Below are 24,574 nucleotides of genomic sequence, written 5' to 3' on the forward strand. Positions count from 1 at the left end.
GGTTGATTGTCTCTCTTGTTTTACGAAAGCTTTGACATTATAGTACCCAAAAATCTGTAATACGCTAGTTTACCACATTTTGTTCTCGTTCACAGGCTGATCGTTTTTATCCCTCGGATTGAACAAATCACGTCCCTTTCTCATAAATAGTTATCTTTGTGTGTGTGTGTGTGTGTGTGTGTGTGTGTGTGTGTGTGTGTGTGTGTGTCTACGCTCTCTCTATATATATAATGGTCTACAGAGACTCACTAGTGAATTTGAGAACTTATAATGCTAAGAAATAAGTGTCGATATCTATTGCGGACACAGAACAGCTCATTGTTTCCCACGCACTGAGGCTTTCACGATACGATAACCAGTCACAAAGCACGGGTGAAAATTATCTCGTCAAAAATCTGCACAACATTAACTAACACTCGATTGTGCCCGAATGACACATTTCTTCACTCCATTTAGGAGTTTTGTGTTACTTCATTTCACGTTTTTTTGTTGTTGTTTTTTTAATATGATAACATTGGTGTCTGTTCATGGCAAGTTTACTATTCCCACGATTCACGAAACTTCACAGTTACGTGAGGCATATCAATTTCTCATTCTATTAATAATTTCCACCGTCTACTTCCGGAAAAAAGAAAATTATTCCTTATTTCTCACTCTCTGTGTTTATATAATGTTTAATATCACTTGACTATCCCATCAGAGCACGTAGTAACCAAAAGCCATGAATAAAACAAAAAGGAACGAAACGAATAGAAGTGACACATACCAAATGTTCTATCGTTACTTGCTTCCATTAAATGCTTTTGTAAATATCGAGTTTTATTCGGATATGGGGAATAGTTTATAACATACTCATAATAGTTACTTTACAGCGAAGAAAGTTAATGTTATTTGTTATACGGGATTTAAAAAAAGTAAAGTTCTAGGAATAACTTGAAGTTAAGAACACAAAACATTAAATTCAAACAGCTACAAAATTTAATTAACTTCCAATATTTATTCCTAAAGGTTTCGTTTAAGCCTAAGTATATTTGTGCTTTCAGGGGAAAAAATCATCAGCAAGCGTTTGTAATTCATCAGAAAAATATTCAATTGAAATGTGAAAGAAAACTAAAAAAAATGCGTTTTTTCTTCTTTTCGCATTTATCACTAAGATAATTTTCCATGATATTTAAATTCATAAATAATCAAACTGAAGACAAGTTTTAACTAAATTTGCCATTTTTACGTGAAATCTGTAACACCAACATAAAATGCGGATATTTCTTGAAGAGATACCCAATTTTACCTGGCAGATCGAGGTACTTGTAACCATGGTAACCACCACTGACATGATCCGCAACCACACTGAAAGATCAATATGCTTTTCCTTATCCAACAAACATCTATAATAAACGACCGGCTTTACGAGCAGTGTATTTTCTGATAACCGGCTTAACAAACAATCTTGAAAAACACTTTTAGGAGCAAACAAATATATGGAGAAACTTTAATTCTTCACGGTTTCTTTAGAGCAAAACTGTACAATGGTTCATACACACTCTGTCCACTGCGAAAAATCTAATCCTAGATTTTGGAGTGTAAACTTAACAATCTCCTAGTAATGAACTTTATTTTTTAATAACTGGTGTCGTTAATTCTTTCTTGAAGCTAAAGAATGTAAATCAAACAATATTATGTTTTTTATTCATAAAGGTTTTCAGCATATATACACATTTTCTACAGCATAATAAATTCATCCTTATTGTTAGTTGCATGTATGGCTAATAATAACTTGGCATAGTTTTACCTCCCAATTTTGTAAATATTAGCAATTTATTTACTTAATTGAGTAAACTCCCTTATAATTGTCCTGATTGTGTAACCATGCTCTACCTACCTCTAATCTGGTTAATGACAGTAACCTGAATACATATAAATACTCTATAACTGATTAGAGGTCGTTTTTATCATTTAGTTATATCATAGCATTACGCACTACGTTGCACCCTCATCATGTTTTTATCATTTGGTTATTACGTGATCATGGTTTCCTAACAACATTAACAGTTACCGTTTTAACACTTTGCAAGATATTGCTTTTGCATATTTAAAAAGTTGTGAAATTTATTTCACACTATACTGTTTGTACACCGAATAATATGAACCTGCCACAAAACCACCCCCTTCCCCAGACAAAAATAAATGTAAAAATCAAAGCCACTGTCTACCTTTCAGGAAGTAATCAACCTTTCTCGACTCTTGTAACATGCCAGCCTTTACTAATGCCAAAAGCATATCCTTTCATAAGCTAAACTACCTGTTACAAAATTAAAATTGCTTTAGCTAGAGCCTGGTCAGTCTTTTACATATCTTAATTACAAAAATTACGTGGTCAAATAACCAAACGTAACTTTATAAAGTAAACAATACAGTTATGGTATTTATAATAGTATACAGACTATGAAACAGTGACGGCATTCAATATATCACATGGTTTTAGAAATTGAAACAAAGAAACTCGCAAAGACCGTACTAAATAAGAAAAAAAATTGCTAGAAGGTGTTTAAAGCAACATGTTAAATGAACAAAAGCTACGCTATTGCAATGTAGAGTTGTAATGAAAGCAAACTTTGCTGAGTATGCAGAAACATGTAAATGAGGAAGTGTTCACAATGTGTATGGTTTTAAACGAGTTGCACATATGTACTTTAGACCTAAGTAAGTCGAAAGAGTCAGTACCAGTTGTACTTAGTGTGATTTATTGTTGTTGTTTCTCCTGGGAACTTACACACAAGTTAAATATTATTAGTGTAAAATACTTTGCAAATTAAAAATATAGAGTTGAAATCTAAGCCATTTATCACATGATGACATATTGTACCATCCTGCATCATATTCGTTGCATAACAAAGTTTGACTAAGCGAAAAACAGGTGAGGTGATTTTGAATGGAAAAGACAATATGCAATACTGGCTCCTCGAACAGAAAACCTTTCTAACATTCTTGGGTTTGCAGCATTTCATTGAGATATTTCTGAGGGAGTTCTAGACGTATAATTCAAGTGTATTACTTTTACAGATTAAAAACTTAGATATATAATATTAGGATGCAATGCAATATAAATATTATTCAGAATTTCATACTTTAGAAAAAAAAAAAAAAATCACGCCTTTGCCTTCTAGGGCCTTGCTTTAAACCCTGATGTATCTTTTTTGAATTTCGTGCAAAGCTACACGAGGACTATTTGCACCAGCTGTCCATAATTTAGTAGTGTAAAACTAGAAGGAAGACAGCTAGTCATCACCACTAATTGCCTACTCTTGAGCTACTCTTTTTATCAACGACTAGCGAGACTGACCATCACATTATAATACTTCCACAGCTAAAAGGGGTAAGCATATTTGATGAGACTGGGATTCAAACCCACATCCCTCAGATTATGAGTCAAGCACCTTAGCAACCTGGCTACAATACATTAAGTTTAATAAATAGTATTTTTGCTGTTACCAGCTTTCAAAAATCACATTTTGTCATACTCAATATCAAAAGGTTATTTCAACTGTGTCATGCCCACAACATACTACACTATTCACACAAATTAAAAGGATAATGGACATTTGTTTAAATGTTTATATATTTAGGCTATTTGTTTTCAAATTTAGCATGTTTACTATAGTATTTTACTAACTGTACCTAGAACTAGCCCCAATAACTCGTTATGTAATAAGCCTTTACATTAAATAATGCAAATTCTGCAAAGCAAAAAACAAGTCTGATTGACTAGTAAAAGTGTTTACTGTTAAGATAATCCTGGGTGTGTGGGGGAGGAGAGAGGGTAGGTGTAAATATTTGCTTCTATTGACTTTTGGAAAGAAATTTCAAGTTATTAGAAACCAATTAAATGGAACTAAAGTTTGCACAGCCATCACACTGCTTCAGCAGGACTGCAATGAGATTGATGTGTCCCAATCTATGGTCAGTAGAATGAGATGCAGATACCACATCACACAAGAATACACCAGTAGGTCAACCGAAAGTCACAGAAGAGCTACCAGCAGAGTAGGTGATTGATATCTACAGAATTAACCATTAAAAACTACACCAGCCTTAGAAATGAGCCTTATCAAGCCATGGAAATGCTTGTACCATATTCAACAGCAAAGAACAGACTTCACAGGCTTGGGTTAGGTCTAGAATATCATTTGAGGCTCTGTATTAACTCCAAGGCACCAAGGCAGTTGTCCTTGAACATGTTATCTAGACCATTCAGCAATGAAACCCTTTACCATTCACAGATGTGAACAGAATTTGTGTACCTTCAAGTGTGAGAGTCTAGAATCATGAAAAGAGCACAATACTTAGCCACCATGATGCCTTCAGCAAACCCATAGGTCTTTCATTTACATTTAAATTGTCACTATAATAAAACATTAACACTTGAGCTACTATTTTTCACTTTTTCAGTTCAATGATTATTGTCACTTTGATACAAATTTAATTTGTTTCACCAAATTTTGTATGTTGATTAACAGGTCTAGTTGTTTTTGTTGGTTTTTTACACATACACACACTATTGCATGCAAATGAAAGCCAAATTTGGGGTCCACTTTTGGAAATTCCCCATGTTTTAGTAAAATAACCATGTTCCATAAGAAGTTAAGTGAAAAGTCTTACCTTTGTACAAACCTCATGGCCAAGAAGATTCATTCAACACAACTTAGAAGTTGGCAAGTTCAGCAATTTAGAAGATGGTGTTTTGGGGAAATTCCTGGGTTTCCCAAGAGGCAAGGTGAAAAGTTTTACCATTGTGTAAACTTTGAGGATGAAATGATTCAGTTGGTACCAGTTAGTGCAACTAGTGGTTTAGAAAGAGTTATGTGACACACACACGCACAAAATCTTATTATACAGATTTTCAATACCCTTGACATGAACAAGATTTAACTCACATTTTACATATAAAACCCCCTTTCTTTGTACTCTGTCCCTATTAAATAACCCTTAACCTGTATTTTAGAGAAATTTCTGTCATGAATGTCCTCCAATCTGAACAGTGCTCCAAACAACCCAATTTTAATTCAAATCAACATAAACAGTAACAAATGTCAAAATATTATTAAGACAAGGTTTTTCCCTAGTGACCACTTAACAAAATTTTAAATGTTATGTGATTTGGCAAAGCATCTTTTGTCATTTTCAGATGCTCTTCCTACTATTGATATAAGACTACTATGCCTATAATTAAATGGACAATTTTTATTATCTCCCTTAAAAACAGAAGTAACATTTCCCAACTTCCAATTCTCTGGCATCACCTCACTACTCAAAAGCTTACAAGTGGCACATATATTCACTCCTTTACCTCCTTTAAAACCTTAAAGTAATCTAGCAAAGGAGCCTTGCCATCCTTTAAACCTCCCAATTTAGTTTCTTAACAATCTCAAAACTAAAGTGATCATTTTTTCATCAATCATGTTTACTCATTTCATTTATTCAGGATCTGGAATATCACTAAAATCTTCAACAGTAAAAACTGAAGAGAAATGAAAAAAAGTATTAACCCAGTCATCTCAATCATCAAATAAGAGTTTTTTTTTTTTAACCATTCCTTAAAGGCTCTTCTCCCATCCTAGTAGAAATCCTTACTGTTATTTTTTTTACATTTTCAGCCATTTTTGTATATCCCCTTCTCTACTGCATAATATTCTACTTAACTATCTTAATCATTTACAGTTGTTTTTAAGTCTCCCATCAAAGAAGTCCAGTTTCTTTAATTTGTAATAGTTTCACTTAATTGTAGCTCTTATGCAATTAATAAGCCAAACTGATATTATACTTTTAGAATCTCCCCCATAATAATCATGTATATCCCATTAGTTGTCATGAATGAAAAAAAATAAAAATGTTACAATAATTTTTGATCTAGTCATCACTTTAAAACAGAAAAAAACTTATATATATATATATATATAAACTGATACCAAACAATGTTTGTACTTGGCAATGTGACATTATAAAGATCTTTTATTAATTTTAAGCACTATATTTCTTTATACTATGACAGTTAATTACAAACTTTAAAGTTATAAAAATCCACCAGTAAAGAAATGGCTTGTAAGTTCAAGCAGGTTTTCAAGATATTGTTAAATAAAAAGTCAAACAATAGGCTATATCAAACTTATTTTGATATTAAAATTCCAAGTTCTTTTATACTGTTCAACAAATCTTCATTTAAAAATCTAAAAGAAAGTGTTTAACTTTTTAAATTATACTAAATACTGATCTAACAATAAAATGTAGTCCACAAGAATGTTAACCCTGACAATTAAAGCATTAAAAGCACAAATTATGCCATGAACTTAATGTCACTTCAAAGCATAATGAATGTCTTTTTATTACAGATGTTATTAATTGCAAACAAATATGAAAAAAAAACTATAAGAAAAGCATATTTATTAAACATACATGCAAGCAAACAACTAGTTAAATTATTATCCACATTCACAACAAATAGATAAAGTAAAAAAGAAAAAGAAAACGTTTAGCATTCCCACCCACTTCTTTTGTTTGTAGCAATTTGAGGGTAGGATTATTTTGATTTTTTATATTTAATTTCGTGATCATACTTAAAAAACAAGATGTCTGAATAAAAAATGAAAAGAACACAGTTGACTAATTCTGCCCTTTTCCTTCATTTGTCATAAATTCATCAAAAAAAACTTAGGACTTGTTTGACATTAGCCATTTGAAAACAAGTATCATGAAAAAAGGATGCAAACTTTCTTTGAGAGATAATTTAAAAAAATATGTCCACTGGACATTAAACTTAGTTTACTTGGCCTTAGGTTCTTTATTTTGTAAGATCCTTAATATCCTACAGAATAATAGATACTTTCTTTTTACATTAACAAAATTTATATCAATAACTGTTTAACTAAGGAATACTTGGTTCACAACAGTATTACAAAAATGAACCTGACTACAAAAGATGATTATATATATTATGCAAAATGAGATAAATATTAAAGCTTAGTCTTGTACAAGTCACATCTTTCAATAATGACAATAGATTAACTTTTATATTCAAAGTATATTTAGTTTAAAAAAATGCAAGAAACATTATCCCTGTGGGTGTGAGAGATAAGGTAGTTTATTAGATAAAAGGCAGGTTAGAGGAAAGAAAACAAAAAGGGCTTGTAATAAATGGGGTTCAGTAAAAACGAACTGTAGATGCAAGTGGGTTACCTCAGAAGTTTTTGCTGGGTACCTTACTCATTTCATATACATTAATAATATTGCAAACTGTATGTATAGTTAACTGTAAGAAATATGTTTTACAAAGGGATTTAGATAATGTGGTAAATAAATGGTATTTATGTCTGATAAGCACTAATACATGAAAGCTACCTTAATTTAAATAATAATTACCACCTTGTTGATTTATGAAATAAAATATTTTTAGTGGTTTTATAAATCAGTCTTTTAAGCTTTCCAGGCAATATGTCATTTCCAGTGAGACAGCAAATAAGATTTTGGATCTGTGTACAGGAATACTGAATACAAGTCAATATAAGTTGCTGTTTTTTAGTACATTTATCTTGGGTTATGCCTCATTTAGACTACTATGTCCAGTCTTGGGATCATTATTTTAAGGGCACTGATTTATTAATGATTTCTGTAATGGACTGGTTAGGGTCATTAAAATGAACAGACAGGATTAATGCATAATATTTTGTCATGTTTAACAACAATCGTAGATTTAAGTCATGACAGCATTAATATGAACTGCAATTTAGATAATTTTATTTTACAAACAAGGTGCTCAACCTCTGGACTAGATTATCAGACATGAAATTGATATAATTCATAAAAGAGCTTGATGAGTAGGTGGGGGAGCCAAGAATGAATGTAGGTAGATATGCATTTGATAAAATGAATAGAATAATCAAGCTCAATACATACACAAACACACACACAGTTGTAGTCCCTTAAATGTAATGTTAATGCAAGTTGTATATTGACGTGGCATGTTTAAAATGAGTAATTCATTAAGCAGCTAGGGTAATACAGCCTACCCCTACACCATAGGTGCTTCTAGCTCACCAATGCTATTCAGAAGCAAATCACAAGCTAGTAAGTCTTCATGGAACATTCCATACATATTCAATTGTAATCATATCCAGTTATTAAGTTGGTCAATAGTGATCCTTGCACAGATTAGTATGTCACTGCTGCTATAAGTTTTTCTCCCTGTAAATTTGAGATTGCATCTGGTCCCAGCCAATCTCCAAATGCATACACATCCTGTGTCTGGCAATAATGTGAACAAGATTCATTTGTGAACAATGCATTTGCACGCATTTTTGAACAATTCACAGTTTAAACTCCACTAAAAACAATGTTTTTAGTGGAGCTAAAATAATGTTGTTTTTGGTGATGGGTTCAGAGTAACACACACTATTATTCACCTAGCATAAACACCATCCTTATAAGGCCTCTTTATAATTATCTGTAAACTACCTTTTCATTCAGTTGATGGCTTTAATTGCTTAATTAGTTATGTTTAACCATGTGCTAAACAATCTATTGTTCTTCATATAGTGGAAATGTCCAAATGCTTCACTGAGGTCCTGATAAGTTTCATCATCCATATGGATCATCCTTACACTGTACACACTGTTTCTGTATATACAGGATCACAATGTATTTGTTTTAAAAGAAAAAAAAAAAAGTCATGGATAGCAGTTGCATTACTAAATAATGGTATTTTTTGTTTACTATAAATACAATATCAAAACTGAACTGGCTTCTTTAATTCTTTTCATCAAACTATTATGTTTATGAGCATATTTGTTGGTCAGTGGTTTATATAATGTTCCCATCAAAGTTTAAAGTATTGTATAATATATTAATAATACACCCTTCTTTCTTTAGAAACCTGATTCATTCAACACTATAATATATCTTTCTCAAGAGCTAACTATATACAGGAAATTTAGTATTCTACAATTATCCAAACTGTATGTAAAAATTTATGACACATCCCCTTATTGCATTCAGTTGCAGATGAATAGAATTATACTAGTTTTTGGATAAAATGCAATACTAAACTCCTAAAAATTGTAACATAGAAAATGAAGTATATAAGATCATGAAATTTCTCTATACTGTAAAGGAAAAACAACATTCCCTACGTAAATACATAATAAACACTACTATTAAATTTTATTATACACATGATTTATTGATGCTATGACAAGTCTAATACTCTCACACTCACAGAAATGGTTGCGACTATTCAATGGGAAATTTGATGTTTCATGACATTAGACTAAATGTATAACAGTGTAAATGTAATTTTGCAAGTGTGAAATTGTATCAACGTCACTGTTTAATTATGTGTAACAATGAAAAAAAGAAAGATATAATGCCATAAAAGAGATGAGTTTCATAAGTATTAAAACACGGTCAAAGTGTCACACGTCGTCAGTAGTAATTAATGAAAATAAAAAACAAACAAAAAACACCAAAGCTTTCATTACGAACTTAACAACTTACAGCTCTGCTTCAATAGATTTAAGTTTGGCGACATAGTTGGAAGGGATGTAGCCTTCTTTCTTAGTGGCCTTTGACCTTGCAAACCACCAATCTCCTTGAGTATCGTTTAATATTTCCAAATGCTCGCCTTTCTTAAAACTTAGATCTTCATCCGTTCGGGCAGCATAATCATACAATGCAACAAACATTTTAACAGTACCAACGGAGCCCGAAATACTGCCCGTTTCTGACATTGCTGTTGGCAGTGTAGGCCCATTTCCTTTTAAATTTAAAAGATCGTGGTGAGTTTGCCTTATGCTGGATGGTTCGTGAGCCTGTACGGCTATAAGGGCAGAATTAGTTATAGGAGAAATTGTCTCAATTCTCTCTACCACCGGGATTTGACTGGAATGAGTCTCCCCTTTTTTGACATTTTTTTTGTCTGACCGATTCAAGCAGTTTCCCATGGTTGTTGCTTCTGTTTTATGTTGTAAAATTAAATGATAAACAAACCAAATTTACAAACAATTTTTAAATAAAATAATAACATTTCTTCGCGTACCCCACTGCATTGTGTTAAGTTTAACTTACTTCCACACAATATATATTTCGACAATACATAGCTTTCACTTCTCCGTGATTTCAACTTTCGACAGATACTCTCCACTTAGAACTCCTCCCTAAACGTGTACATTTACCATCAAACAGCACTGCAAACTGAGTCATACGCTACAAAAAATAAGTACATAAAAATCTAATTTATTTCCCTATTTTGCATTTTAAAGCATTTAATATGAAAATAATTATTTGCAAATAACTACTGTTTACAGTTCGAAACGAAGAAACCAGAACGTTACAAAAAAAAAGGCAAGACTTTATACGTTACAGTAGCATGATTTATTTTGTATACATACGCTGAGTAAATTTTACCACATGGCGATTTGGTCAGATGTGATGAGATTACATGTGCGAATGTATCACTTGTAATGCATACACTATTCGTTAGTTTTATAATATTAATTAAATATGAAAGAGTAATTTATTTTTTATTAACTAAATATTTGAACCACATATTTTTCATATGACTTTAAGGTTGAAAGTAACACTATTAGATAAATATTATTTATCTTATTAATATATCTTGTATTTATTTTTAAGTGATATTTTGAACACTTATCAGTTGAGAAATGTTATACGATAATGTTCCTTATGATTTAATTAATAGACAAAAAAACTAAACTTATTTTTAATTGTTGAGTTGTATATAATTACAACAACAGTCATGTTTGTTTCAAATAAACAATCCTTATACCTTGATGATAACTGTTGAATTTTGTGCAAAGCTGCTCGAGAGCTAACTAGGATAGCCGTACCTAATTTTGGTGTAAAAGCTTGTTTGTTTTTTTAATTTCGCACAAAGTTACTCGAGGGCTATCTGTGCTAGCCGTCCCTAATTTAGCAGTGTAAGACTAGAGGGAAGGCAGCTAGTCATCACCACCCACCGCCAACTCTTGGGCTACTCTTTTACCAACGAATAGTGGGATTGACCGTCACATTTTAACGCCCCCAGGGCTGGGAGGGCGAGCATGTTTAGCGCGACGGGGATGCGAACCTGCGACCCTCAGATTACGAGTCACACGCTTGGCCATGCCGGGCCCATGGTGTAAAAGAACAAGAGAGAAGGTAGATAGTTAATAACATCTACCGATAACTTTTAGACTACTCTCATCAGACTTAATCGTGGAATTCGATAATTTCTTTAAATTAAAACGCACTCATGGCGAGAAAGAGCGATGCACTTGTTAATTATTTTTTTGCGATAATGGAGCACAGATAGTAAAATCTTAGCTTCACTGTCCAGCACACTAGCGACTATCCGTACATAACTTCCTTGTTGATAAACTAGGGTAACTAATACAATATTGTGAAACTTCAAAACGTGTATTGACAATTTTCATTTAGTAATATATATATATGTAAGTACGTATCCAGTGCTCGAATTGGGGTTACCCTTACGTATAATATTATGACAGCGTTGTTTTCTTGTTTGGAATTCTCAATAAAGATGCACAAGAAGTGAAGGTTCGCGTAATCTTGCGTTACTCTCCAGTTCGAGCGCTGTATGTATAAACAATTGTTATAAAGCAGTGATGTATGGAGTAACAGAGTTTAATTTAAAAACTTTCATTAACGAAAGACTGAAGGCGGCCCCTTTGGTTAACGTTCCAAATTGACCTTACAAAAGTCGCAAAATGGCTACTATCATTAAAAAATTAAAAATTACTTCTGGCTTTCTGAGGTGATGGGTGTGTTGTGAGAGTAAAGGGTACACTCCCCTCCTTATTCGATTAAAGTAACCCAGGAGTCAGGCAGTGGTAACTAATTGCCTTCCATCAAAGCTCTCTCTTTCAAAATTATGAAGAGAAGGCACAATAATATATTTGTATACATGTATTAAATATTTCTTTTTCTAGATGGTGTATATATTTATTTTCTGTTACTGCGTATCGTACAGAAATTTCTCTCTTATTGTTTGTTTTCCAAACAATTAGCGAAGTATTCATCTTTAATAGTCTCAAAAGCACTATATTCAATATTATTGATACTATTACTACGGGCCAGGCATAGCCAGATGGTTAAGGCGCTCTACTTGTAATATGAGGGTCACGGGATCGAATCTCCGTCACACCAAGCATGCTCACCCTTTCAGCCGTGAGGAAGTTATAATCTTATGACAATCCCATTATTCGTCAGTAAAAGAGTAAGTAGCCCAAGAGTTGGCGGTTGGTAGTGATGACTAGCTCTGCCTTTCCATTAGTCTTACACTGCTAAATTAGGGATGGTGATCGCAGATAGCCATCCTGTTGCTTTGCGCGAAATTAAAAACAAACCAAAGTATTTCTATGTTGTTTTATATTGATTTAAAACCTAGAGTGTATGATACATATGGCATTTTCATAAGAAACTTTAGAAGCGGTGTATAAGTTTAATAAGTAGAACACTCAGGTACAACTCCATTTAAAGCAGTGTCACTTTTGTAACAGGGTGGTCAATCTATAGAACTGTTAGCATTTTGGTGCGGTAGCAGTTGCAACATTGAGGAAGTTGAAAACGAGATTGGACAAGTAGTTTGTAAATCATGGGTGGATATAGGGGCAAATATTTCTACGTATATATAAACATATAACTTAAAAGGAGGCTAGTGGAAGAAAACGGAATAACACAGGTGAGTCAAATTTATCACTGCTCTTTATAGAAACTTGCTTCTTCTATATCGATTAAATTAGTAATTTACTTACAAATGAACCTTGGGCCGTTTTAGCTCCATTGTAAAATGGTCCAAGGTTCTTTAAATATTTAAATATTTGTGTATACGAGTTTGTGAATAGAAATGGTTATAAGAGGATTGTTTGTTGGTTTTGTAATTTCGCGCAAAACTACAGGAAGGCTATCTGCTTTCGCCATCCCTAATATATCATTCTTGTTTATTAAATGAGATGTACACATTTGGACGGGTTGGCTTTTTTACTTATTCACAAGTTCATAATACGTTCTGAGTAGGAATAATAAGTACACAATAATTTCCGCACTGAACTTTATATTCCTAATTCAGAAAAAGATATATCTTATTTTTTATCTAAAACAATCTTTCGAAGCTCTTTCATACGAGGTCTTACATGGTGGAGTTATACTTGTTGTAACAGTGTGCATGGTTACGGCATCACATATAGATCAATAAATTTGTGATATTTCATTTATTTTTGTTCTTTCTTTGCTGACCAAAAATAACTTGTCAGATCTTTCCAATGAGATGCTGCATGATGGTGTTTACAGCGGAAACAGCAAATTGTTAGTTTTGTTTACCTATAATGTCATTAAAATCAATATTTCGTGATTATTACGTAGAATTACTCCCATTAGAATTAGAGGGGTACATATGAATTTAAAGCCACAGACAAACATTATTTTGCAAGTTGATGGTCATGGTACATTTTGCATACTGTCATCAAGTCAGTGTAATGAAATACACATTCAGTTATTTGTACAGTGCTGCTCTCTGTTGCTGCTTTATTAACTTAAAATCTGAAAAGCAATGATGTAGTTTACCGAAGGGATGCTAAAAATATATTTCATTTTAAATTTCATATACATATACTTATACGTTACACAACAATTACAATTTAAAAGTAATTGTAAGCTGTGGTATCTAAATATTTGTGATTGTTTGTTTGTTTGAATTTTGCACAAAGCTACTCGAGGGGTATTTGTGCTAGCCGTCCGTAATTTAGCAGTATAAGAATAGAGAGAAGGCAGCTAGTCTTCACCACCCACCGCCAACATTTGGGCTACTCTTTTACCAACGAATAGTGGGATTGACCGTTACATTATAACGCCTCCACGGCTGAGAAGGCGAGCATGTTTGGCGCGACGGGGATGCGAACCCGCGACTCTCAGATTACGAGTCGCATATCTTAACACGCTTGGCCATGGCGGGCCAAATATTTGTGATCAACAAAACAAAATAATCTGTCCTCCGTGGCACAGAGGCGTATATGTACATATACAACACTATGAATCGGCTTTCGATACCCATCGTGAGCAACGCACAAGTATCCTACATACCAAATTAAAATTGAAAGTCAAAAATAAAAAAAAACGTCTTTATCATATATGAATTTATTTTGCACAGAATAACCCGTTCCATTTATTTAAAAAAATTAAACTATTGTTCAATTATAAAAAGTTATATTTACAGTATAAGTTATTTCATTGTCTTTTCAACTTTGCACGCCCTAAATAAAGAATGTAAGAATTAAAGGCAAATTTCTAAATAAATATATATTTAATTCCAGCTTTTAATTTAAAATTTTAAAGATTTATTATTATCTGTTAAGTTATAACTCGTAATAAATGATATTGTTTAGGTTAATTTGTTACAATACCTATAAAATCCGCAGCTTTTCAAGAATGGTCTTGTAAAGCATTGATAGTCAATTGTATCTCCACTGCAACTTTTAGATTAACCTTCTCTCTATCAAAAATGATATTATCAGATGGCGTACGCATGAAAATGTAATACAATTGCGCCTTTTATTATTCACGGAACATGTCTCTACTTGTTTGCTAGTGTTAAAGGCGGGTATATTATCACAACACCAATGTTTTGTCTTGGCTCGGCCACCAAGAACTTGGATTTTTACAGCTGCATAATTTTAGTATTTACATATCGTTTTTATGCTTTTATTAAAACCAAAGGCAGTATTTTATTTTTTATAACGAAAATGATAGCGAGAAAAATAAAAAATATGGTACTCTTCAAAAGGTAAAATATATTTCAAACTAAAAAAAACAAACAAACAAGAAAACAACAAGACCATTCAATTCCAAATAAGAAAAAGAAAAAAAAAATAATTACGTATGGCTTTGTAGTCTCCCAGTAGTCTAGACATGTCTGCGGACTCCCACCGCTATAACCCTGGTTTCGATATCCGTGGTGGGCAGAGCCCAGATAGCCCATTGTGTAGCTTTGTGCTTGATCTCAAAACTCAAACAAACGTCTTTGTGACCCAAATAAGTTTTGAAATATAACGTTTAACTTTTATGCTTGCGTTCTATGTAAGTTATCACAGAGAATGCTTAAGAAATAGGTTAAACTAATATCAATTAAGTTTTGTAATTTATGTGTTTATTTTCTTTTTATGAAAACAGAGGAAGTTTGAGGGGTACACCCTTTTATTTAATTAAGACTATCCCAAATTTTTTCTGGTTCATAAAATCTGTTTCTGATTGGTCAAATTGTTAATCATGTGATCCTTAAATCGTTCTATTATTTGCTGACAATTTTTGGCACACTCCACGCAAGAATTTTGCGCGGTTGTTTGTGTCATTGTATTTCTTTCTTGTAGGAGTTAATAGTGATAGTAACTTTCTCGTTTCTGGTTTGGTTTTAATTTTGTTTTAACTAAATTTTCATTGTTTAAAACAGTTATTTTAATATACTTCAAAATGCTTTCAGTTGTATCTCCACAAAAATTGAATACTCGTGCAAGAGCTAAACCAGAACATTTTATAAATGATAGTGAAGTTAAAAGTACATTCAATAAGGAGAACAAGGTTTGGTGGGCTTACTATATTTATTTGTTAATACTAATAACTTTCAAATGTGTTGAAAAGTATCATTGAGAGACTGAAAAAATTAGTGAAGTGTTAATGCTGTCTTAAATTTACATTAAAACTAGTTGACTTTAATACAATTGTTGAAATACACTACAAGTTACAACCACAAGTATGTTTATGTTTTATTATGCAGTTTAGTTTATATTATTTTAACTAAATGAATTCAGTAAGTGAACGTAATTAATTAGCAGTGCTAATAACCACAAGTTAAGTTTCATTTTGAATTTGAAGGGATAACTGGGGTCCATTTAGGTTATGTAATTTTCTACTAATACTACTAATGAACTGTTGTAGTTGTATTTCTCTTCATAAAGAGACACCTGAAAATACCGTTCCAAATTCCATTACTATTTAAGGCATATAGGTTATAGATTATTAACACCACAAGAATGTTTTATGTATTCAAATCATGAGTAATTTTAATTTCAGAATCCATCTTCAAGTTTTGTACACAAACATAAAACAGACAAGGAAAAAGAGGTGAGTTGGGATTCTGAAGTATGACTAGTCAATTAAGCTAGAATTGCTTAGATGAGAGTTAAAAACATTTTCTTAGGTAATAAAAAAGTGTTGAAACAAGAACATTAATAAAATAACTTTGCTACTTTTATAGTTTGCATAAAATATTTACTGTTAATTACAAACCCTTTTTCATAATAAAATCTTAATATCAATTATTAAGTTTATTTTGGTGATGCATTAAAGTGATGTTATCTGTATATTCATGGTTATTAGACAGAAGTTTGCTAAAAGTCAATGTTTGTGTTCATCAGATTTGTAATGTAGGTTTGTTTTTTTACTCTCATTTTTGTTCTTTGTATCTTGTGTAAAAAAAAACAAAAACAAATTGATGTGAATAATGAAGATTACAAGCTAGAAGAACATGTCATCTACCACTGATATAAAAAAAATTTCAGATACTTATTTCTGACAGTGAAATTAAACTTGTGCTCAAGTTCCTAACAAATGAATGTTAAATTTGTAGGATTTTCAAAAATCTTGTCAAAATAGTACAAAAATCGTTGCTGAGAATGTTGATGCGGAGCCCTTGCTGCGAGAAAATCCTAGAAGGTTTGTAGTGTTTCCCATTGAATACCCAGACATCTGGCAGATGTATAAGAGGGCAGAGGCTTCATTTTGGACAGCAGAAGAAGTTGACTTATCCAAAGATATAAATGACTGGGAACAGTTGAAGGATGATGAAAGACACTTTATTTCTCATGTCTTGGCTTTTTTTGCTGCTAGTGATGGGATTGTTAATGAAAACCTTGTAAGTAAATCTTCTGTCTCTATTCTTTTCTCTCTGTGTGTGTGTGTGTATTGCTAAAGCTGGTTCTATAAGTACGGTTGAAGGCATGCAAGAAATATTTGCAAAACCACAAGTAAAATATCTTCATTAATACTGATTCAATTGTAGAAAAGAAACATCAAAGGATTAGTTCTGTCTCCACAGTTGGAATTTTTGCTTTCAAGACACATTACGAAATTATTAACATTTTTTTAAAGTTTAAAAAGTGCAAAACATTAAACTTTTATATTTGAAGAATTTCTCTTAAAACCATATTTTATTTATTTAGTAACCAAATATACTCGTAAGGTCACTATTAATAAGAGCAGTATTTCATCTGACATTAATGACTACTAAACTTAATCCTTATACTCTAGTGGGAAAGAAAGTTTATAATTGTTCTTTAAATAAGGATGTGTGTCAGATTTTTTAAGTGACAGAATTTATTTGGTTTACAGGTGGAGAGATTTAGCCAGGAAGTGCAGGTAACTGAAGCTAGGTGTTTTTATGGTTTCCAAATTGCCATTGAAAATGTTCACTCAGAAATGTACAGTTTGTTAATTGACACCTATATCAAGGATACAAATGAAAGGTTAGTCAGTGTAGCAGGATATAATATTCAGATAATTTATTTTAAGTAAAAAGATAACTATCTTTTATTGATGGATATCTTACAGTTGTGTGTATTGTGGGAAGAACTACTAACACTAACTAAACAAGATTTAACTGTTCCAATTTTGCTCTTGTATTTCAGGTTTTGAACACAGTAAGATTCCATCCACCCCAGAAAAGATTTGTAATTTCACACTGGTGATGACATAAGTACATCTCTGCATACATTGTGAAAAATAATTGAAATTACAATCTACTTTTAAAAATTTTGAACAAGTGAGAAGTGTTTATCTTGTAATACATTCAATTTTTTTAGATGTCTTAAATTTGAATTTTTCTGATTTTAGAATGAGGCTTTTCAATGCAATCGAGACTTTGCCATGTGTGAAGGAAAAAGCAGACTGGGCTCTCACTTGGATTAGCCATCCTACAGCAACTTTTGGTGAGCGAATTGTGGCTTTTGCTGCTGTAGAAGGAATATTTTTCTCTGGGTCTTTTGCTTCAATTTTCTGGCTAAAAAAGCGTGGCCTGATGCCTGGTCTCACCTTTAGTAATGAGCTGATCAGCAGAGATGAGGTAAATTGAGGAATTCTGATTTGTTTGACTTTCAACTGTTCTAGTTTTAATGCCTCTCTTTCTTATATATAATTTTATTACTTACTGAATATTTAGTTTGTTTATAAAATGTGCAGAATAGCAAACAGCAACATTTTATTAACATATTAAGCTAAGATAAATACTCCATAAGCTGTAATTTTGAAAGTCTTATCTGCTGTATGAAATTATTTTTTGCAATACTTTATAATGAAAAAGTCTAAAACCACTTATTAATGTTTTGTCCTTTGTGTTGTGATGCAAAGTTTTCAATTTTATTATATTGAAAACTTTTTAGATGTGTATGCAGTTACTTTATTGAAAAATTGTTCCATTTCTATCAACAAAAATGTAACATATATTAATCTCATTTTATAATGAACTTTAGCAAAATAAAATTGTTTTGGGAATGAAACAAAAATATTCAGGTGTTTGAACTTGTTAAGAATTTGGACATTATATTAGCATATGAAATTACTTCAAAAACTTTTTATTCGCAATTAATAAAAATGGCAATTACTACAAATACTGTGTAAATCCCTATAACAAGCCAAAGACTAAATTTATTCATAAAATGTTCTTAAATAACATAAGCTTTTGTAAATTAAAGCTTGTTCTTAAAATTCTAAACACAGGGTCTACACTGTGATTTTGCCTGCTTACTGTTTAGTCATCTTGTCAATAAACCATCCAAGGATAGAGTAGCAGAGATTATACAAGAAGCTGTGAAAATTGAACAAGAATTTCTAACTGATGCTCTACCAGTGGCTTTGATTGGTATGAATTGTCAACTGATGAAACAGTATATAGAATTTGTTGCTGATCATCTACTACTGGAGCTTGGGTTTGTTAAGGTAAACTTTGCAAATAGATTAATGAAAAGTTTAAGAGCATTTATGTATCTATTATCTGGTTATTAGTTTTGTTTTAGTATAATATTTTCATAATAATTCCATTTCTTTTTTGTTTTTCAGGTTTATAATGTGGAAAATCCTTTTGATTTTATGGAACATATTTCTTTAGAAGGCAAGACCAACTTCTTTGAAAAGAAAGTAGGTGAATATCAGAAGTGTGGAGTCATGGCTAAACGGGAAGAGCACAAGTTTACTCTTGATGCTGATTTTTAAATACAAGTCATTACTCATTAATGAATGTTTTTGTGATAATTGAATATTTGAGAAAGTTTTTATTTTTTCTCAAATTATTTCAAGTTTTTAATGTTATACTTTCTGTAGTATATTTTACTAGTTTTAAGAAAGAATACTGTTTGTGACAAAGGATTACTTTTCTGGCATAAGTGTATAAAACAAATTTGTCTTCAGAGATGATCCGAAACTTTCCTGTATCAGTATAAGAGGAATTTGAATAAATGTAAATAAAAAATGGATGTCCCAGTACTGTTTGTCATAATAATAATAATAAGTTACATATGCTATTTGAATGACTGTTTTACTTCTTTCACACTTTAAAAAATTAGAAGATTGATTGGTAAGTTTAAGTTTTTAAATGAATTATTAAATGTAGATAGTTGCAGATAGTTTTTAAAGTTGTACTAAGAGAGATACTATGATACTGAATTATCAGGCTACTCTGCTTTTCAATACACTTTACAATATTTTGTTACACAAGACATTTTTAACGAAGTGGACTCCATGTACGTTTTTCTAATAACACCTGCATTGTTTAGTAAAGAGGAAATTTTGCAGCATCTGTTATTTATGCAAAGGTTTGTTTTAAAACATGTTTTTTAAACCCAAAGTTAGATAAGCTTAACTTAAAAACAATGTGAACACACAATATTTTATAAGTTTTAGAATATTTGAAAATAAAAATGTTTATTGCTACGAGTTAAATACACTAACCACGTTGTTTGAGTTGCTGAACAAAAATAGTGTAATTTATAATTGGTTAAAAATTTGTTTGCTATCAATGTTTCTGAAGTTAGCAGGTTTCCTACATAAACCACCTCTCCTGTGAATGCAGATGAGTATGAGTAGATTACATAAGTATTCCTGATCCAAGGTGAAACAAACATTTCTTCATCTATAGTTCTTAATGAAATGAAAAGTAACTGTGAATAAAACTTAAGTATTCATTAGTGTCAAAAGTTAATACTTCTTTTACTGTAAGGGTATTTTGGTGCTATAATTTAGCACCAAGTTTGTACACCTGCCAGATACACGAGGTTTTGGGGGCTAAATCTTGACAACAAGTATCTTGGGACTAAATATGATCAAAATTAATTTCTAACTTTTAAACCTATAGCAGTAGCATACTAATTATTGTCATGATTAATAGCATTTATGATATTTTACTTTATACTAAATTCATTCTGTTTCAGTTACCAATTCCCCTCGGTGTGGATTCCTGTACATGGGGAGGGGGACCTCCCAGGAAAGGTTCTGTTCTTTCATTTCACCTCCTCTTGGATCTAAACATCCACCCACATGTTTGCCGTGTGTGGTGACCCGTGAAGGGGAGGAGAGGAATTCTGGTGGTTGAGGGGTCCAACCCTAATGCACCACTTTGGCCTTGAATTCCTGTAGATGGGGAGCCCCCCTTGGGTCAATTGGCTGGTCCACTCGGGCTAGGGTCAACCAAGTACCAGTATATGATGTTCTCAACAGTGTTGTGGACATTATATCTGATGCTGGTGCTTGGGTATAGTGCTTGCAAAACCATAGTGTTACAGCAGTGTCCTTATTTGACATTGTATTGCATGGTGAGTGGGGTCAGTGGGTACCAAAATTTCTTTCCCTTTATTATGGATATTTCAATTAAAAATCTTAATAAAATAGTGAAAAAACAGTCTTGAAGATTCTGAGCAGCAATCCTTATCATTTGTACCACCTGTTGTACCTCATTTTCTTATATTGCACTCACTTTCAGACAAACCTTTAGGGCAAATGTCTCCCTTTTTCATTGAGAAGGGACTTGCTGGCTCTCCAAAGTCAATAAAAAAGCTTCGATCTGGTAGCATATTCACATCTCAACACAGTGAACTCGTGTTGCATTCAAAGGCAATTGGGGATATACCTATTGAGATTACACCTCATGCTACTTCGAATTTATCATGAGAAGTTATTGTTTAGAGGGATTTGAAGAACATCCCAGAGTTGGAGATTCTTGCTTCTTTTTTCACGCAGAGATGAAATCGTGATGCCGACCAATGTCCTCATTCTGACATTTACATCACCAGGTCTGCCTGCCACTCTAAAGTGCAGAGTTCAGCCATACATTCCAAACCCTCTCCAGTGTCAACAGTTTGTTCACTCGAAGACATCATGTCATGGTTCATTGACGTGTGCTCATTGCAGTGGCATGGACAATGATGCCTATGAGTGTGAAACACTCATTGCATCAATTCCAGTGGCTCCCACCCATCCTACTTTTGTTCTTGCCCTAAATGGTTGGAAAAAAAATAGGGGTGCAGTGTTTGAAAATGATTCATAACATTACCTATTCTGAGGTTCAAATTGCTGTCCACTGCCTCAACTTGAATGTATGCTGCTGCACTTCATTCCACAGCTACTGTGGGAGTGCAGACAGATCATTCTCCAAACAAATGAAAAGTCTTTTGACGTCCATGGTTAAAATAGTTGATAAATCAACTTCAACACCTATCTCTATCCCTTACATACATTCCACCAAACCCAAAGATCCACATCCTCTGGTTCCATGTATGGATATTTCCTCAGATCCATCTTCCTCTCTCACCCCAAGATGCAAAAGAATCATTCGTTCATATCCTCAGTCTCTGAAATTCCCTTCCAACAGCAAAGACCTGCCAAGTTGATCCATAGAGGTCAGTAAACCTCCCTTGAATAAGAAAAGGAAAAACGTGGTCATAAGCATTAAGGGTTCTCCACCCAATTCACTTACATGTAAACAAAAATGGCCCCCCTGATACAAAGGAACTGTTGAGGTTTACATTCTAATCTGGATGGCATTAAAACACTGTTTCCTACCATCCTGTTTATCTTTCCTTACAGGAAACATTTCTGAAACTTGCCAATACAGTTACCTTTCAGCAGTTTTCTTTATACAGAAATGACAGGCTGTGTGATGGACGAGTGCATGAAAGGTTGGCACTGTGAGTTGATCAGCATGTGGCCACCCTGTCTTTGCCATTCGACACACCCTTGGAAGCTATAGCATCCTTTTTTCTTTGGGTCGTACCATCACTGTTTGTTCTCTCTACTTGTCACCTAGAGAGACATGTGATTAATCGGACCTTGATGTCCTCATTGAACAGTTACTGTCTCCCTTTTTAATCCTGGTGCACTACTTCAATGGACATCATCTTCTCCGGGGAAATGCTGATATTGATAGAAATGGTTGCTCAGTAGAGCGTGTACTCTCTCATCACAACCTTTATCTTTGCAATACTGGTACTTCTTATTTCCATGTGCCTAGTATATCCTTTACTGCTATTAATCTCTCAGTTTGTTCCCCTTTACTATTTTCCCATTCTTCATGGAGGTTTGACAATAATCCACGAGGCAGTGATCATTTTCCTATAATCTTGAGAGAGACAGGGTGTGGTCGATGCCACCCGACCTACTTGCCCTAGTGGAAGCTGGATCAGGCAAATTGGCCCTCTCTTACTGCTGTTGCAGAACTTGATCCTACCATTGTCTGTAAGCCATCAATAGACAACTGTGTTATACAAGCAGCTGCTCAATATATTCCTGAAACCTCGACACGTTTTCCATTATATCCTCGTCCATGGTGGAATCCTGCCTGCGACATTATATTGAAGGCTCAAAAACTAGCCTGGGATACTTTCTGTAGATATCCCACACTATCGAACCACATCACTTTCCAGCAGGCACGTGCTCAATGGGTAAGACATCAAAGCCAGAAGGAATCTTGGATTAAGTTTATAACTATATCCTCTACCACCAGTTCCAAAGTCATTTGAGACAAGATTCAAAAGGTCAATGGGCGATATTACTTTGTCCTCCTCTCGATCTTGCTCTCTTGATGAAAGCTTTTGTCAGGTATCTAGCACTTCTGCTTCTTCCACCTTCTTAGCCATCAAGACACGGGCAGAGCCATCACCTCTTTCCATTCGAGCTGATTGACTCTGTGACTATAATCGTCCCTTTACACTGGTGGAACTCAAATTGGCCCTTTATCGGTCTGGCAGTACATCGATTGGATCAGATGATACACACTGAGATGCTGCACCATCTCTCTCCTGCTTTTCTTGCTATCCTTCTGATTGTTTTTAATCAGATCTGGCAGGAGAATGTTCTTCCTGGTGCCAGGCTATTCTCCTGCCTTTCTTCAGGCTTGGGAAGGATCCCAAGTTTCCCTCAAACTATCGTCCAATTGCTTTGACGAGATGTCTCTATAAGACCTTAGAAAGGATGTTTAATTCTCATCTTGTTTTGTTCCTTGAATTAAACAACCTCCTCTTGCCCACTCAGTGTGGGTTCCAACAGTAATGCTCCACCTGAATCGACTTGAAACATCAGTCAGAGAGGCCTTTCTCAAACAAATATCCCTTGTATCAATATTCTTTGACATTGAGAAGACTTATGACACAACATGGAGGTATAGCATTTTGCGAGACCTCCATATATGTAGTCAACGTGGCCATTTGCCCATTTTTATTAAAAATTGTTTAATGGACAGGAGATTCAGAGTTCGTGTGGGTTCAATGCTTTCCTGTTCTTTTCTATAGGAACTTAGCGTCCCTTAGTGCTATGTTCTGAGTGTCACTTTTCAGAATAAAAATTGCCATCACTGAACAACTCCCTCTTACTGTTGCAAACGGGCTTTGTGTCGACAACTCTCGCATCTTGTGTGAGTCGTCGAACATGAGATATATATTGAGCAGCAGCAGCTACAGATTGCCTTTAATTGTTTACTGAAGTGGACCACAGCAAATGGCTTCACTTTTTCTCTCTCTCTCTCTCTCTCTAAAACCACATACATGCACTTTTGCTACAAATGGGGTATTCACCCTGATCCTGAACTCCGTATCAGTGAAGTTGTGCTGCCTGTGGCCTGACACACCAAGTTCTTGGGGCTTATCTTTAACCATAAGTTGTGCTGAACATTCTGTGGCCTGACACTTGGGGAGCAGATCGAGTTCTTGGGGCTTATCTTTAACCATAAGTTAACTTTTATACTACACATCAAGCAGCTATGGGTCAAATGTACAAAAGCACTGAACATTCTGTGTCCTCTCTTCCACCACTTGGGGAGCAGATCGACGTTTCATGATAAAGATATATTGTGCTCTTATTCGATCGAAACTCTACTATGGATCACTGGTCTATTGCTCTGCCAGACCATCAGCCTTAAAGATGCTAGCCCCTCTTCATCATCAAGAACTTTGTCTCTGCACTGGGGCTTTCTGCACTTCCCCAG

At 33.5% G+C, this 24,574-nt stretch overlaps 2 protein-coding genes across 4 annotated transcripts in view; one reads left to right on the forward strand and one right to left on the reverse strand.

Annotated features, from left to right (window-relative positions):
• The window catches only part of LOC143230404 (tyrosine-protein kinase Src42A), a 45,072-nt gene extending 34,839 nt beyond the window's left edge, over positions 1 to 10,233 (reverse strand). The window contains exon 1 of one of the 2 annotated variants that reach the window (XM_076463914.1): positions 9,541 to 10,233. In XM_076463914.1, coding sequence (XP_076320029.1) covers positions 9,541 to 9,986 — 446 coding nt within the window. In that variant the 5' untranslated portion in view covers positions 9,987 to 10,233. Of the gene's footprint in view, positions 1 to 4,656; positions 4,778 to 9,540 lie in introns of those variants that run through there. The other variant, XM_076463915.1, reaches the window with a different exon arrangement.
• A 4,872-nt stretch (positions 10,234 to 15,105) lies between these two features.
• Positions 15,106 to 19,612, forward strand: LOC143230405 (ribonucleoside-diphosphate reductase subunit M2-like). 2 transcript variants are annotated; one of them, XM_076463917.1, is made up of 7 exons: positions 15,106 to 15,135; positions 16,126 to 16,176; positions 16,682 to 16,966; positions 17,443 to 17,576; positions 17,944 to 18,172; positions 18,826 to 19,044; positions 19,165 to 19,584. In XM_076463917.1, exons 1-7 carry the CDS (start codon positions 15,121 to 15,123, stop codon positions 19,315 to 19,317), a joined length of 1,086 nt encoding a protein of 361 aa, XP_076320032.1. In that variant the 5' UTR covers positions 15,106 to 15,120; the 3' UTR covers positions 19,318 to 19,584. The 2 variants fall into 2 exon arrangements, with proteins under 2 accessions (XP_076320032.1, XP_076320031.1); XM_076463916.1 differs by lacking the exon at positions 15,106 to 15,135 and adding an exon at positions 15,371 to 15,633 and having other exon boundaries at positions 19,165 to 19,612.
• The last annotated feature ends 4,962 nt before the right edge of the window (positions 19,613 to 24,574 follow it).

The sequence above is a fragment of the Tachypleus tridentatus genome, chromosome 10 (assembly GCF_004210375.1).
Source record: "Tachypleus tridentatus isolate NWPU-2018 chromosome 10, ASM421037v1, whole genome shotgun sequence".
NCBI lineage: Eukaryota > Metazoa > Arthropoda > Merostomata > Xiphosura > Limulidae > Tachypleus > Tachypleus tridentatus.

Coding starts and splice junctions, on each gene's coding strand:
- LOC143230405 (XM_076463916.1), top strand. CDS start 15,526: ATGCTTTCAGTTGTATCTCCACAAAAATTGAATACTCGTGCAAGAGCT. Junction 17,577..17,943: donor ATCAAGGATACAAATGAAAG/GTTAGTCAGTGT, acceptor TTCTGATTTTAG/AATGAGGCTTTTCAATGCAA. Junction 19,045..19,164: donor TGGAGCTTGGGTTTGTTAAG/GTAAACTTTGCA, acceptor TTTGTTTTTCAG/GTTTATAATGTGGAAAATCC.